General features: G+C 37.3%; 1 protein-coding gene across 1 annotated transcript; it reads left to right on the top strand.

Annotated features, from left to right (window-relative positions):
- Positions 1-14,119: 14,119 nt before the first annotated feature.
- On the top strand, positions 14,120-15,669 carry HESX1 (HESX homeobox 1). The gene is made up of 4 exons (XM_021695174.1): positions 14,120-14,276; positions 14,884-15,083; positions 15,373-15,474; positions 15,571-15,669. The coding sequence occupies exons 1-4, from the start codon at positions 14,120-14,122 to the stop codon at positions 15,667-15,669; spliced, it is 558 nt and encodes a 185-aa protein (XP_021550849.1).
- The last annotated feature ends 2,196 nt before the right edge of the window (positions 15,670-17,865 follow it).

Consider the following 17,865-nt stretch of genomic DNA (forward strand, 5'->3'; position numbering starts at 1 on the left):
TCAAATAAATAAAATCTTTAAAAAAAAAAAAAGCATAGTATATTAGAAAGTGGTTAAGTGTTGTGAAAAATAGGACAGGGAAAATAGGGTTGGAGGCAGTTCCGATTTTAAACAGGCTCATCAGAGTGGGCTTCATTGAGAAAGTGAGATCTGAACAAAAACTTGAAGGAGTCACTGGAGTGAGTGATGGGGCCATCTGGGGAGAAAGTGTTCCAGGAAGAGGAACCACCAGGGCAGAGGCCATAAACCCTAAGGCAGGAGTGGCCCCGGCTGTTTTAAGAATTTCATAAAGCATCGTTTCATGCGTCTGTTGGCCATCTGTATGCCTTCTTTGGAAAAATGTCTATTCAGGTCCTCTGTCCATTTTTTTAATTGGACTTTTTGGGTTTTTTGGGTGTTGGGTTGTATAAGTTCTTTATATGTTTTGGATATTAACCCCTTAACAGAGAAATCATTTGCAGATATCTTCTCCCATTCTGTAGGTTGCCTTTTTGTTTTGTTGATGGTTTCCTTTGCTGTGCAAAACTTTTTTACTTTGGTGTAGAAGACATACAGATGGCCAACAGACGCATGAAAAGTTGCTCAACATCACTAATCATCAGGGAAATGCAAATCAAAACCACAATGAGATATCACATCCCACCTGTCAGAATGACTAGTATCAAAAAGAAAAGAAGTAACAAGTGTTGGTGAGGATGTAGAGAAAAGGGAGCCCTCATGCACTGTTGGTGAGAATGTAAATTGGTGCAGCCACTACACAAAACAGGATGGGGATTCCTCAAAAAATCAAAATTAGAAATATCATATGATCCAGTAATCACACTACTGGGTATCTAAGAAAGATACCTAAGATATCTAAGGATATCAAAGAAAATAAAACACCAATTCAAAAAGATATATGCACCCCTATGTTCATTGCAGTATTATTTACAACAGTCAAGATATGGAAGCAACCTAAGTGTCCAATGATAGATGAATGGATAAAGAAGATCTATCTATCTATCTATCTATATATAGATATATATATAGGATAAAACAGAATAAGCCATAAAAAAGAGTGAGATCTTGCCATTTGTGACAACATAGATGGACTGAGAAGGTATAATGCTAATTGAAATAACTCAAAGAAAGAGCAGTGCCATATGATTTCATGATTCATTTATATAGAGAATCTAAAAAAACAAATGAATAAAGAAACAAGCAAAAAACCAAAACCGAGAAATACTCATAAATACAGAGAATAAACTGGAAGTTTGCATCTCTTAATCCCCTTCACCTATTTCTCCCATCTCCCAACCACTCTCCCTTCTGACAACTTCCAGTTATAAAATAAATAAGTCACAGAAACGAAAAGTACAGCATAAAGAATATAGTCAATAATATTGTAATTACTTTGTATGGTGACAGATGGTAACTACACTTTTTGTGAGGAGCATTGTATAATGTATAGAATTGTCAAATCACTATGTTGTGCACCTGAAATGAATATAACATTGTATGCCCACTATACTTAATACAAATGAAAAAAAGAATCTCATAGAGACCAGGGTGGCAGGAAAGGAGCAGCCAGGGGAGAGGGTTGAGGGGGAAGAGGGAGGAAGAGGAGGCCCGATCACATAAAGCCTTGTGGCCTATGTGAGGATTTTGACTTTTACCCCGATTTTGGTTAAAAACACCTTTGTAGAGGTTGTGATTTGAAACAAATCACATTTGAAACAGATGTTGGGGAAGCTGAATGAATTAGTGATATATCATAAATTACACACGAATTAACACTGTCCTAAGTAAACCCCATGTGTTTTGAGATATAGTGATTTAAAAGAAAAATTACATCAGTGATTTAGCTAAATCACATTCTGTATACAGGGTCAAAAGCAATGTCTTAATAACAGAAGACAGTGATTTCATGTAAAAAACAACTGTATGATTTTACTCTTCCCTTCCTGAATAGTTCAGTTCTCAAGCCATTAGGTGGGACCAAATGAAGTAGGAGTCTGGACAAGCAAGTCCTTGCTTGCAGGAAAAACACACTGAAGTATGCAGGGGTGATGAAGCATCATATCAGCAACTACTTCAACGATTGGAGAGAAAAGGTGTGTACTGTACTTGCAACTTTTCTGTGGGTTTGAGATTGTTTCAAAATTAAATAGAAAATATTAAAAATGAGACTGGCAATAGTTATAATCATGAATAGACCAATGACATGATACATTACTAAATTATTTTTTCCTTAAAATTTTTCAAATTCTAACAAGAGATTATTAAGTAAATAGATCTCATGGCTGTAGAGGAGACTGTGGGTAAAGGATAAGACTTTGGGGCACTCGAAGTAAAATTTTCCAGAGATTATTTCTGCTCTTTTCTGCCCCTACCCCCAAAGAGTATCTGCTTTAATGGAGACCCAAACACCTCTATGTGGAAGGATTCATCAGTAACCATGACAGCTTATTTGATTATAACTTTTGAGAAATATATATTTATTTTAAGGCAATTCCACTAATATCTGAGTTGTTAGATTTCTGAAATAATGTTATTTCCAGGTGTCTTCTAGTACTAAAATGACCTCAGTTATTTAGGTTATGTGTGTGAGGTATATAACAATAATGTTTATTGGGCCTAAGCAACTGCCTTTGGCTCAGGTCATGATCCTGGAGTCCCGGAATTGAGTCCTGCATCGGGCTCCCTGCTCAGCGGGGAGTCTGCTTCTCCCTCTGACCCTCCCCCCTCTCATGCTCTCTCTCTCTCTCAAATAAATAAATAAAATCTTTAAAAAAAAAATAATGTTTACTATTCTAGATAAAGTTAGCCCCTACAGTATTTTTATTTTATTTATTTATTTATTTATTTTTCTTTTTAAATTTATTTATTTGACAGAAAGAGACACAGCGAGAGAGGGAACACAAGTGGGGGGGTGGGAGAGGGAGAAGCAGGCTTCCCGCTGAGCAGGGAGCCCAATGCGGGGCTCTATCCCAGAACCCTGGGACCATGACCTGAGCCGAAGGCAGACGCTTAACGACTGAGCCACCCAGGCACCCCTTTTTATTTTATTTTTTTAAAAAGATTTATTTATTTGAGAGAGAGAGAGAGAGAGCATGGGGGGAGGGGCAGAGAGAAGGAGAGAGAATCTCAAGCAGAATCTACACTGAGCGCAGAACCCCAAGATCAATCCCACAATCCCAAGATCATGACCTGAGCCAAAATCAAGAGTTAGACGCTTAACTGGCTGCGCCACCTTGGGGCCCCTGTATTTTTAGAATGTTTATCACTTTACTTGCTCATTTGTTTATATGATTAAAAATACAATTTGTGGGGCGCCTGGGTGGGTCAGTCTGTTAAGCGTCTGCCTTCAGCTCAGGTCATGATCCCAGGGTCCTGGGATCGAGTCCGGCATCGGGCTCCCTGTTTGGCAGGGAGTCTGCTTCTCCCTCTCCTTCTGCCCCTCCACCTGCTCATGTTCTCTCTCTCTCAAATAAATAAATAAAAAATATTTTTAAAAAAATACAGGGGCGCCTTGGTGGCTCAGTCGTTAAGCGTCCGCCTTTGGCTCAGGTCATGATCCCAGGGTCCTGGGATCGAGCGCTGCATTGGGCTCCCTGCTCCATGGAAAGCCTGCTTCTCCCAGTCCCACTCCCCTGCTTGTGTTCCTTCTCTCACTGCGTCTCTCTCTGTCAAATAAATAAATAAAATCTTTTTAAAAATTACAATTTGCAAGTTATAAACTCTCCTTCATCTATATTCCCTTCTTAGTTAATGATGTCATTATCCAAATGGTCACCTAAGCTAGAAATAAGGGAATCACGTTAACTTCCTCCCTCCACCTCCCCTCAACACACACACACACACACACACACACACACACACACACACACCTACACCTGATTGGCCTTAAGTTATGTTGCTTTTCTTGAAACAGCTCTGCCTCAAAACATTTCTGAAAAGCCTTCATAATAACAGTGATAATGGTAATAAATTATAGCAAACAGTTTAATGTTTACTATGTATCAGGCACTATTCCAAGGGCTTTGCAAGTTATCTCACTAGATCCTTAATTAGGTACTATAATTATCCCCATTTTACTATAGAGAAAACTGAGCACAGAGAGGCTAAGTTACATGCCCAAGGTCACATAGCTAAAAAGAGGAGGTACTGGAATTTGGACCCAGGTAGTGTGATATGAGAGTTGGGCTCTTACCCACTCTCAGTCCTGCTCAATCTCACCCAAACAGATTTGGGCCCTTTTCTGCTTTCATAAGCTCTTGTGCATATATCTTTATTATATTCTTACATTGAAATTTTGTATTTATGTATTGGTGTTCCTAGAAGACTAAGAATTTTATTATTTTTATTATTTTATTATTTATATTTATAAAAGTAGGGAGAGGGGTGCCTGACTTGTTCAGTCAGTAGAGCATGCAACTCTTGATCTTGGGGTTGTGAGTTCAAGCCCCACATTGGGTGGAGAGATTACTTAAAAAAATAAAACCTTGGGGTGCCTGGGTGGCTCGGTTGGTTGGGCAGATGCCTTCGGCTCAGGTCATGATCCTGGGGTCCTGGGATTGAGCCCTGCTTCTGGCTCCCTGCTCAGCGGAGAGCCTGCTTTTCCCTCTCCCTCTGCCTGCCACTCTGCCTGCTTGTGCTCTCTATCGCTCTGTCAAATAAATAAATAAAATCTTAAAAAAAAAATAAAATAAAACCTTAAAAAAACACAAACAGGAGAGAGAATAATGAATCCACATCATTATATCTCTATATCCGCATATACCCATCACTCCAGTTCAACACTTAACCAACAGCTTGTAACACTTGCTCTAATTTTCTCTTTGTTTTCTTGTTTTCCTGAAGTACTGTAAAGCAAAACCCACACATCTTGAAATTTTACCTATAAATACTAAAGTAAAATCTTTTTTACAAGGTGTTTTTTTTTTTTTTACAGAACCATAATCAGTCTCACACCTAACAAAGTTTTTTGTTTTTTTGTTTTGTTTTTATGTTCAGTTAGCTACACCTAACAAAGTTAATTACTATCTTCTTGATCATCAGTTTCTTGAGGACAGAAACCATTTCAGCTCCTGGCTACCTAGTGTACCCTCGGTATATGCTGGAGTTTAATAAATGTTTGCTGTGATTCAAAAGGTTGGTTGTGTTTTTTTTTTTTTTAAGTTAATAAGAACCATAACATTCATGCTCCAGAAACAGTGACATAAGTAACCATCAGGTCTTCAGGTTAGCCGACACTCTTATTTAATCTGCAATGATTATTTAGACTAAATGATACTAAAGTATTGGCCTGAACCCCTCAAAGCCCTAAATCCAAAACTGTTTTTCTTTGAATATTGTGTCTGGGGATAACCTGAGTCTGATTTAGCCAGCTCTGAGCTTTCTTGTTCCCACAAGGACTAGACTGAGTGAGAGTGTTCGTTGGTAAAGATTTCTTATAAGGAAATGTGACAACACCACCAAAAACTAATATACTCTTCAAAGAAATTTTTCATGGAAATACTCCTGCATGTATGCTAAAATGTGTGTATAAAGTATTCATTGCCATAGTGTTTATTATAGTTTAAAAAGTTGGAGAGAACCCTAAGTGCCCATCATCAAGGATATAATTCAATAAATTATGGTTTATCCACCTGATGGAGTGCCAAGCAGCTGTTGAAGAGTGGGGTAGAACTATATGTGCTGACTCAGTGTCATTGTCAACATCGGGGAGACCCACTGAAGAACAATACATACGTCTGACTCCATGTGGATAAAAATATGTGTGTGCACGTCCACCTATTATATCAAGGTACTTCAAAAAGGCAAGAAAGAGAAGTATAAACTGTTAGTAATGGAAGCCAATAGTAGGTTGGGGAGTAAAAATGGGGTAAATTGAAGGAGATAATCATATCTTACTCTATGTACTGTGATATTGAATGGATCTTTGAAAAAAATGCACTTGTGTTTCAGGTGATTTTACATGAAAATTTTAAAATCAAGGGTATGAGCTCAGCAGGGTTTCTGCTTGAGATTCTCTCTCCCTCTGCCCCCTTCCCTCTCTCTTTCTCTCTTTCTAAAATAAATAAATCTTAAAAAAAAAAAAAGTCAAGAGTGTAATATGTGCAAGGCACTATACTTTACTGAAAAGAATGTTAACTGATTTCAAAATGTAAGAATAAGAAACTGTACTCTTTTGAGATTTGAGAAGAATAAAGGCTGAGATGTTTTTTAAATGTCATAAATAAAGTGAACTTATTCAACAAAGCTTTATTTATTATTTCCTGTGTGACAGGCACTGTGATGGGTGCTGGGGGAGAGAGAAATGTGTATGAAACTCTCCCAACTCTCGTGAATCACTGAGAAAGATATTATGTGTCTCAAGTAACAACAGTGACAGATGAGGGCCTTAGGAATGACAGAGAGCCACAGCTATGAACTGTTTGTCCAACATGACTCCAGAGTGTTTTATTCTAAACTCAGGTTTTTAATTTTTCTTATTTAAGTAGAGTTGATATAAAATGTTATATTAGTTTCAGCACACATAAGCTCTGATTTTTAAAACAAATCCCTCATCTCCCTTCTTATTATATTGTAGTTACAGAATGCCAAAACGTCTTCTAATTTGTGGATTACACTGGAGTGATACAGAAGTAGTTCATGAGAAACTGGGAGTACCTTAACACATTAAACAACAAAAATCATAAACCCACAGCATTTACTTTGCCTGTCCAGTTTACAAGTCATCTCTTCCTAGTCCCACCTATCCATCCATCCATTTGTTCACTCATTCAATAAATATTTTATTGAATGTCTACTTTGTCACCGTTCTAGAAGACACTGAAGGTGTAAAGGCAAAAAATTATTTTATTTTAGAAAACATATTTTAACGTTTAAAAAAATGCAGTCTCAAATAGAACAGTGTAATTCCTATGAAAAGTGCTTATTGCATTTCACAGACCATGAGCATAATAATTGTATGACTGATTTGTAAAGCTCTGCTAAAACATCTAAGACATTGAGCATTTTTTCCTGATGTTAATGATTTGGGACTTAATTGAAATACACAATCAGAAAATAAATTGTTAGCAATCTTGAGTAGATTTACAAATTACTAAAACAAAACAAAACAAAACATAAACCTCTCAATTTTTACTTCACCTTGTATATTTAGATGTTTAAAATGTAGACTGTCCAATTTTATAAGTCCTAGAATCTTCTTTTCAATGTCAGTGTGTCAGGCTTTTATTTCTTACATCAAAATAAGTGTTAAAAGATATGGAGGATAGGGGCGCCTGGGTGGTTCAGTCAGTTAAGTGTCTGACTCTTGATTTTGGCTCAGGTCATGATCTCAGGGCTGTGAGATCAAGCCCTGCTTTGGGCTCTGTGCTGGGCATGGAGCCTGCTTAAGAGTCTCTCTCTCTCTCTCTCTCTCAAAAAAAAAAAAAAAAACCAGATAGGGGTGCCTGGGTGGCTCAGTCGATTAAGCCTCTGCCTTTGGCTCAGGTCATGATCCCAGAGTCCCAGGATCAAGCCCCGCATTGGGCTCCCTGCTCAGCAGGGAGTCTGCTTCTCCCTCTGCCCCTCACCCTGCTCATGCACTCTCTCTCTCAAATAAATAAATAAAATCTTTTAAAAAATAAAAAATAGGGGCGCCTGGGTGGCTCAGTTGGTTAAGCGACTGCCTTCGGCTCAGGTCATGATCCTGGAGTCCCGGGATCGAGTCCCGCATCGGGCTCCCTGCTCGGCAGGGAGTCTGCTTCTCCCTCTGACCCTCCTCCCTCTCATTCTCTCTGTCTCAAATAAATAAATAAAATCTTTAAAAAAATAAAAAAATAAAAAATAAAATAAAAAATAAATAAATAATTTAAAAAAGATATTGAGGATATACCATATTCACTCACAACCTTTTTCTTAACTTATCAGTACCCTTTGATGTTTATATCATGAGATCATTGATGAACATATTACAGTGGCCGTTAATTGATAAAGTCAGTAGAATAGGGAATTCGGAGACAAAAAAATTGAGTCAAGGCTCTGCTGCTGGCTAGGTGGTGGCAATTTACAACTGAACCCTTCAGTTTCTGTTTTCTCAGCCACAAAAGAGTAGAGGATTTGTGAGAGGACTAAATACAAATATTTTTAAATGCCTTAGAAGCTATAAAGCACTACAGATATTTTGTGTTTCTATTCATTATAACATTACTCTAGATAAATAGTATTTATTGGAAACCAATAGTAGACATTATATAAATGGTGGAACACTATTCTCCTGTCAGAAACAAAACAAGAAGGTCTGTTTTCATCATCACTGTTTTCAACACTGTTCTGTACTTCTAGACCAGTGTTGTCCAACAGAACTTTCTGCAATGATGGAAATGTTCTGTCTGTGCTGCCCAATATGGTCGCCACTGGCCACATGTGCTATCTAAATTTAAACAACTTACAATAAAATTAAATTTAAAATTCATTTCCTCAGTTGCACTAGTTACATTTCAAGTGCTCATTAGCCACATGTGTCTAGTAGCCACCACACTGGATACTGCAGATATAGAACATTTATATCACCTTAGAAAATTCTACTGGATTAGAAGTTATCTGATCTACAATTATAATGTTTAATAATCACATATCCATCCATCAATTTATTTTATTTTTTAAATAAATGCATTTTAAAGCAAATTGCAGGCATATATATTTCTCCCCTAAATCCTTCAACATGCATGTCATTAACTACAGTTCAATACTTATTTATGTTTTAAGTGATAAAATTTCATATACAGTGAAGGGAACAAATCTTAAAGAGTACTAATCAAGGAGTATTGACAAATGCCTACATCTGTGTAATACAAACCCTAACAAGATCTAGAACATTGCCATAACCCCCCAAATTTCCTGATTCTGCTTCCCATTCAGTCCCCACCTCCATCCACCTCCACCACCACTTTCTGATTTTTTTTAAAACAAACTAATTTTGTCTGTTCTTAAACACCACATAAATGAAATCATACTGCAGATATTCTTTTGCATAAGGCTTCTTTGACTTAGCATAATGTGTTTACATCTATCAAGGTTGTTACATATATCGGTATTATATACCTTTTTATTGCTGAGTTAAAGTCAGTTGTATAACTATGCTATAGTTTGCTTATCCACTTTCCTGTTGATAGACACCTAGTTGCCTGTTTTGGATGTTATGAATAGAGTTTCTATGAATATTCTCATGCAAGTCTTTTTGTGGACATATGTTTATATTTTTCTAAGAATGGAATCGCTGGGACATAACAGGTATATGTTTAGTTGTCTGCTGATAACATATGGAATTAAGTTGATTTTTGTGTATTTACCTTTATTCTATGATTTTGCTAAATATATGATAAAATATTGCTAATTTACTTATTAGTTTTTTTCCCCTACCTTTAAAAAGTGTATTTCTGGCTCCACTTATGGTAATAATGAAGTACCCTCTATTGTACCTACCCTCCCAAAGATACAAATTATAAACCCTGGACAAACATTTTTTTTTAAATTTTTTTAAAGATTTTATTTATTTGACACAGAGAGAGAGACAGCAAGGGCAGGAACATAAGCAGGGGGAGTGGGAGAGGGAGAAGCAGGCTTCCAGCCAAGCAGGGAGCCCGAAGCAGGGCTCAATCCCAGGACCCTGGGATCATGACCTGAGCCAAAGGCAGACACCTAACGACTGAGCCACCCAGGTGCCCCATGGACAAAATATTTTTAAAAAACTATCCAAAAGTACTGGAAAGTGGCCCCAAACAGGCAGAAACTCAAAAAGAGAAGACATTTAGAAGAGATGACTAGAACTGGGTGAGTTTTTTCCATTTTTATGGTTTTTTGTCTGAAAGCAGGCACCAGTCAACACCCTGTGGGAGGATCCACAGTCTTAACTGGCTTAAAGAACCAAAGGAGGGAGTTCAGGGCAACCACAGCAGCTAGGAAGTGACAGAGAATTCCTAGGAAGGAAAGAGATAAAAGAAAGGTTCCAAATGCTGCATATAAATTCTGCCCAAAACTCTGGCTGACTTCTGAATTTGGCATGCCTTTGGAAAACACCAAACATCTCAGCTACTAAAATGATTGGAACAAAAATTTCAACTGATGACAACCACAAAGGAGACAGAGTTTAGACACAGTTTGAGCACAGCCTGATAAAACAAATAAACAAAAATCAACGTTCGTCAGACAGACAAAATAGAATCCAGAGACTATATCATTTACAGTGTCCGGGATACAATCCAAAATTATTAGACATATGGAGAAACTGGAAAATGTGTCCCCTATTCACAAGAAAATGCAATCAATGGAGACAGACCCTGCGGTGATACAGATGTTGGAATTAGCTGACAAATTTTGAAAACAGTTAATGTAAATATACTTAAGGACATAAATAAAAATATGCTCATAATGAATGTACAGACAGCATACATCATTGGAGAAATAGTAACTACAAAAGAAAACCAAATGTAATTTCTAGTAATGAAAAATAAAATATCAGAAATAAAAAATTCACTGGATAGGCGTTAATAGTATATAGGAGATGTATAGAGTATATAGGAGATCCCAGGGCCCTGGGATCATGAGCTGAGCCGAAGGCAGATGCTTAACGACTGAGCCACCCAGGTGCCCCTAAAAACTCTTATTCTTAAAGAAACAACAATAGGGGCGCCTGGATGGCTCAATCAGTTAAGTGTCTGACTCTTGATTTTGGCTCAGGTCGTGATCTCAGGGTCATGAGATTGAGCCCTTCGTAGGGCTCTGGCTTCACACTGGGCATGGAGCATGCTTAAGATTCTCTCTCCCTGTGCCCCTCCTCGCCTCCGCTTGCATGTGCTTGCGTGCACGTTCTCTCTTTCTTTTTTTTTTTTAAGATTTTATTTATTTATTTGACAGAGAGAGAGGGAACACAAGCAGGGGGAGTGGGAGAGGGAGAAGCAGGCCTCCTGCAGAGCAGGGAGCCCGACGAGGGGCTTGATCCCAAGACCCTGGGATCATGACCTGAGCTGAAGGCAGATGCTTAACAACTGAGCCACCCAGGCACCTCCTCTCTTTCTAAAAAAAAAGAAAGTAAATAAAAATAAATAAATAAATAAAAGTAAAAAAAGAAACAACAACAACAACAAAATACCCTAATAAAAAAATGGGCAAAGGACATGCTATGGTCTGAATGTGTGTGTCCCGCCAAAATTCATATATTGCAATCCTAATACCCTGTGTAATGGTATTAGGAGGTGAAGGCTTCTGGGAGTGATTAGGTCATGAGGGTGGAGTCCTCATGAATAGGATTAGTGTCTTATAAAAGATCCTGGAGAGTTCCCTAGCCCCTTCTGCCATGTGAAGATAAGGAGAAATCTGCCACCTGGAAGAGAGCCCTCACCCAACCATGCCAGTGCCCTGATCACAGACTTCTAGCCTCTAGGACTGTGAGAAATAAGTTTCTTTTGTTTACCAGCCACTCAGTCTGTCGTATATTGTTAGCCTGAACAGACTAAGACGGACATAAAACATCATTTCACAAAAGAGAACACATACTGGCCAATAAACATATGAAGAAAGAAATCCCCAACTTTTCTTGAAGGAATGCAAAAAGAAACAATAAGATTCTTTTTTTTTTTTTTAAAGATTTTTATTTATTTATTCGAGAGAGAGAGAATGAGAGAGAGCACATGAGAGGGGTTAGGGTCAGAGGGAGAAGCAGGCTGCCCGCCGAGCAGGGAGCCCGATGCAGGACTCGATCCAGGGACTCCAGGATCATGACCCAAGCTGAAGGCAGTCGCTTAACAAACTGAGCCACCCAGGCACCCGAAACAATAAGATTCTTTCATCCAGTATGAGCAACCACTGTTTTTGGATGCTAGGGAGTGAACAAAACAGACAAAAATCCTAGAGATAGGAAACAGACAATAGAAAACAAACATAATAAACATATATAATATAATAAGGCAAAAGGTAGTAAATGGGAGAAGTTGAAATTTTGTTTATTCCTCTCAGTGAGTTTATCACTCTCTGAAATGACCTTGTTCATTACTGGGATCCAGCACCTAGAACAGTGTCTGGCACGTAGTAAGTTGAATGACTATATGAGAAAATGTTTTCTGACATTTTTAGAGAAATTCTTTCCTACCTTTTATTTTCATCTACCATCCATATATAATGGTATTATGTAAGTCCAGATAAAGTCAACACAGACAGAGTAAAGATATTGGGATGTTACTGGGGATCAAGAAGAAATTGGGGACTAGAGTTGTGTAAGCATCATTGTCACCCGCGCCTCAAGGGCACCAATCTGTGGGAGTAAGGATCTCAGGATCTCCCCCTCTTGCACTGATGAGCCAGCCTACCTGGCTCACCTATTTCCTTTTTTCCATTCTTATCACCAGTTAACATATGAGCTAATCTACTCATTTATAATTACTGTTATAAGTATTGTTTGCTCCCCACCCCCACCTCACCCCATACCATTTTGAGTTTCATGAAGGCAAGGATCCTATTCTGTTATTTCTGGTACTGAATAGATACTCAACCAACAGTGCAATGAATGGATGAATGAATGAATGTCTCAAAAGAAAGAAAGGAATCTGGGAAGGTCTTGAATTCTCGCTCTTCCTCCAAGTCTTCCCAGGGTAAGGTCACCCCCTCCTTTGCACAGTCTACATTCCAAGACACTAGAGACAAAACCTCCATGAGGCATAAATATTTACTGGTTTGTTCATTCTTAGAATGGCTTTACACCTATATTTATATACCCATCCTTCTGTGTGCCCGGTGATGTTTTGTATGTGAACTCTTTGTTCGTTCTAGAGGTTGCTTAAGTTGGAATTTAACTTAATATTTGTGACATCATGATAGGACAAAATCAGATCAAGTTGAGCTCCATCCTGTAGAGGCTATTTCCTCTATAAGTGGAGACTACTTTTCCTCTTCCCTGAAGAAAAATCTGGTAGTTGTTTAAATACTGGATAAAGTTGAGCTCTTAAATTTATCATCAAGAAGGTACTGGAAAAAGGGGGGGGCAACAGAATACAAGAGCAGTAAAAGTACCACACGTTTGGAGGGAGTACCTACTTCAAAATTTTCCCAATTAGCCGCTTTCTCTCTTACTTTCGAGTTTTCATAGGGTGATGAAATGAAAATATTCTGTTCTTGGTTATTTTTCACAAATCTTATTTTCTTCATGAAAACTTCCCAGGCCCTCAAAAAATCAACAGAGGGAAATTCTTTAAAAAATACAGTAAATCATGTTCTTGTCTTTGAAACAACTATGGTAGGAAGAGAAATTCTTCCCTTTAGTTTGAAGAGTCATGCTTTTAAGTTGTTTGGTGGTGGTTACATCTGATCTTCATATAAACTTGTATCTCTCTCGTTTAAAAGAAAAGATGAAAGAATGGAATTAGTTCATTAATTATTTAAAATACTTGGTGCAACTGTTCCTTATGAATTAATCCAGGCACTTGGAAGACAATTACACTCAGTGTTAATAACATTGCCAACCTTTTCCAGTATGCTGCACTCCAAATACTATTGTGTTTTCATTGACAACATTCACTATTACATATGCATATGAAAAACAGGCATTTTCATCGGAATTACCGTAATAGCATTAAGAGATTATTATTTTTTCCAATTTCCTTGGAAGAAAATTCACTCAAATTAGATTATTTATTACTTGACTGCTCTCCTATCTTGCCTGTATGTTTAGGTAACTGGAGTCCATGAAAGTATAAACTTCAGAATAAAAGGCATGATTTTATACATTAATGATTTCAAATAAAAGAGGAGTGCTAGTTTGTGCATCACTTCTTCCGAGAAAGTTAAGTCTGTGTTCTGCTTAGGAGAGATAACACTTTTTGTCCCTGTAGGTGGCCCCCCTGGTGTAGCCATTAGTTGCTAATTACTTGCAAACAAATAAACAATTAACTCCTCAAGCTGCTGGCTGGGCGAGTGTTCATTGACATGCTAAAACTTTCTAAAACAGGATTTTAATTCGTGACGTTCTAAATCCAGCCCCCTTGTCTGTGGAGCCAAAAGGTGAACTGCAGGAAGATCCCAGCCCTGTACACATGGGGTAGAGCCAGCCAGGAGGCAGGAGAGGCCAGAGCTGTCGTTCTGGGCAGCCCACTCGAGGATGGCTCCCAGTCTTCCGGAAAGTGCTCGGCTTGGGGAAAGCAAACCCTCGCCTTGCTCCTTTTCAATTGAGAGCATTTTAGGATTGGACCAGAAGAAAGACTGTGTTCCTTCAGTGAAACACCACAGACCGTGGGCAGACACCTGCAGCTCCTCAGGTACGCCACAATTTGTTTGTTTGTTTGTTTAATTCTTTGTTGTTTTCGTCTGCAGTCTTTATTTTGCCCTTTATTCCATACTACATCAAGTTAGAGAAAAACTGCAATTTCATCGAATTATATAAATGAAGTATCGGGGATTTTAATGCCTCCCGATGAGTTCCATAGGAAATAAAAAAGAATATCAGCCTTAGATCCAAGCGGGTATAAAGTTCATTCACAGGAAATGCCAAGAAGCTGCATTTATTTCAAAAGGTCTCTTTTATTTGACACATCACATATTCTATGTTTTCGCTGAAAAATAAATGACATTCAGAGATCAAAATGTTCTCTAGCACCAAGGCAGGATCTTTATTTTTGTTTGCTTTTTGGTTTTGGTTGATGAGAGGTCAGTTCTTTTGTGAAACCCAGAAGAATTCCAGTAGGAAAATTAAAGACAATTTCCTGATATTACTTCTCCTAGAACTTTGTGGAATACAGGATTGAACATCTAAGATGGAGTGTATTTTTCTGGGTTTTTTTTTGTGTGTGTGTTTTTTTTAAACAGTCTCAGGAACTGATTTATTTCTTCATTGCAGGGGGTTTCTAATTATTTTTCTGTTTTTAGGGAAAGATGTTAACCTATGTGTGCATATCCCGAGCCTTCCTAATGGGGTCTCATTCCCTTGTACTGTGGATCACCCAGTACCAGAAGAAAGATTTTTGAAATACGAAAATTACTTTTCAGCCTCAGAAAGACTGTCTTTGAAAAGAGAGCTGAGTTGGTATAGAGGCCGGAGACCCAGAACTGCTTTTACTCAAAACCAGGTGGGAAGTTTTTTTCAACTAGTAATGATAATATAAAGGCTTTAACTGACACCCTATTGAGCAAAAGCCCAATCACTTTGGGATCGCAGTTTAGAAGCCTTGTTAATGAAAAATAGGCTGTACGGAGTTGTTTTTTTTTAAAAAAACAGTTTCTGGATAGTCACTTTTTAAAAAAGGCATACATAAATTAATTGCCTAAGATCTAAATGCAATTATATGTAAGCTAAAGTCCATTTTATGATAACATACCAAATATCAACATTTTATGTAACTATTTCCTTATTCTTAGATTGAAGTGTTGGAAAACGTCTTTAGAGTTAACTGCTACCCGGGCATTGATATCAGAGAAGACTTAGCTCGAAAATTGAATCTAGAGGAAGACAGAATCCAGGTAATTTTCAAATTTAGTTGTTACTTGTGATGATTGAAATGTTAAGAATAATAAAATAATGTTTCTGAGATCTATTTTATTTTTCCTTAATTTTAGATCTGGTTCCAAAATCGGCGTGCAAAGCTGAAAAGGTCCCATAGAGAATCACAGTTTCTAATGGCGAAAAAAAATTTCAACACAAATCTCCTGGAATAGATAGAAACTAAATACATGAGATTATCTTACAATTGCAGAACATGAAGAATCAATGGAAATATCAAGTGTTAAAAACGTGTTTTCTTTTCTGCATTTAATCTGTTATTTTTTCCCTAAAATATATTGTAAATATTTACTGTTATAACATGGTACCTATTATACTTGGCACTTTTAGTTACAATAAAGGCCTTTCCTATATATTTTAACAAAATTTTCATAAAAAGCCAGCTATTTTTTAAGTGAGCAAATTTAATCTAATTAATTAGTTCATTAAAACTCATGACTAGGTGATTCCACAAGCTGGATTCAATTTGCAAAATAATTCAAGTAAAATAATCTGAAGAATGGCACAAAGATCTGATCTGTTTCAATTACTTTTCTTCAAGTGCATTTTGAAACATGATTATTAGGTTCTCTTAATTTCTGGCATGAAGCAGTGAAAATTTCTGACCATCAATACAAATCCTTCTAGCATGCTAGTTTCAAGTTTGTTTTTTTTAAGCAAAATCATAATGGCAAGGTAGAGATAGAAAGGTATCAGTTGTCATATTCATATATACTATATTGCAAAAAGACTCAAACTGGAAATAAATGCAAATTTTTAAAATATTTCCTAGTTATTTAATGTTGTGTTTTACTTTCATTCATTAAAGTAATAATGCTCATCTGGCTTGTATCTATTTCTAGGTTAGTGATTTCCAATCAACTGCATATTTTGTTATTACAGTAAATCGTCGATGGAGAAGGTAGGGTAACTGAGCTGCCCTTTGTATGTGCTGTGACATAGTTGCTGGATATAATCAGGGCACTTTTTTGGGACAAAAACTATGTATTTTCCTTGCATTTGCCATTGTACCTGCCAATTAAAGATGAGAACAGGTAAGATGCATCACAAGAAGGAAATCCTACCACTGGATGTCTGGTTATTTGTTTTCTAGTTAATTAGTGGAAGGCCCAAGTGGCTATTCTTTTTGAGATGTTTGCTTGAGGACTTTGACTTGGTCTCCTGGAAACTGTATTTCAGCTGTGCGCATTGAGTTGAATTCTCCCTTCCCTTTATCTTTCCTGCTCCTCTATCTTCTTCTCTCCCAGTTTAAGGTTCTTGTGGAATTACTGAATCTCTACCCACTCTATACATTTTTGTTTACTTGTTTGTTTGCATGAGAAAGAGGAGGAGTTTGCATCTTACCACTGAGGAAAAGCGATGTGACTCAGATTTTAGAGCTTTTAAAAAATCATTTGGGGAGATAGAGAGCTCTGTGTCCCAACTGCTGGCCAGCAATAGACTGGTTGTATTCTGTTCCACAATTGCTGAGATGGAGAGCGAGGAGGAAAAGAACAGCAGGGCAGCAAACGGAAAACCAGAGTCACTAAATGTTTTCCGAGGATATCTACTGTCAGACTGGGCCATTTTTTTCCAATATAAAGAGCTGCTTTCACTAATATAAAATTTGAAGCACTATTTATGAAATATATTAGTAAAAATTGGTCCACCAGGAGCTTTCTTTGCTCTTCATTAGGTGAGTGAAGTTATATTAAGTTGGAGGACTGGAAGTCACCAGGAGCCGGTGGGAGGGGAAAGTATCACGTGATGGATAGGCTTCTTCAAATAGTCTTGTTTTTATCTCCAAGGTCATATTTACATATTGTAAACAAGTCAAGTAGTATAGAAATAGAGGCAACTCTCCCTCAAACCTCATCCTTCACAGATAACCATCATTAAGCATTTCTATCAATCTTTTTGTATATGAAAGCATGTACATATGCACACATATGTATGTGCACGTGTATATATTTGTTGGTTTTGATGTTGTTATTTTCTTAAATGTCATCACATTTGACATTCTGTGCATCTTTCTGACATCTTGCCATGTCAGACATCTAACTATTTCCTTTCTAATGTTTGCTTAGTTTAGGATAGGATTTTAAGTCCTGTACATAACAAGCTATTCCACAATATTAATATTTAGGTATTCTTGAAGTAGTAATTTTCACAAATTTCCATTTTTCAGAGAGTCATCATAGTTTATCTAGAATTTATCTGAAATTGAACCTAACCTCTAAATTTCTGAGGAGTGGGAGGATTCTGTATAAAATGATAGACTTTGGAAAAAAATGAAACAACATTACAAACAACTAGTAATGCACTTAAATTTGTTTTTTAGTTATAAAAACTGATCATACCTATAAAAAGTA

The sequence above is a fragment of the Neomonachus schauinslandi genome, chromosome 1 (genome assembly GCF_002201575.2).
Source record: "Neomonachus schauinslandi chromosome 1, ASM220157v2, whole genome shotgun sequence".
NCBI lineage: Eukaryota > Metazoa > Chordata > Mammalia > Carnivora > Phocidae > Neomonachus > Neomonachus schauinslandi.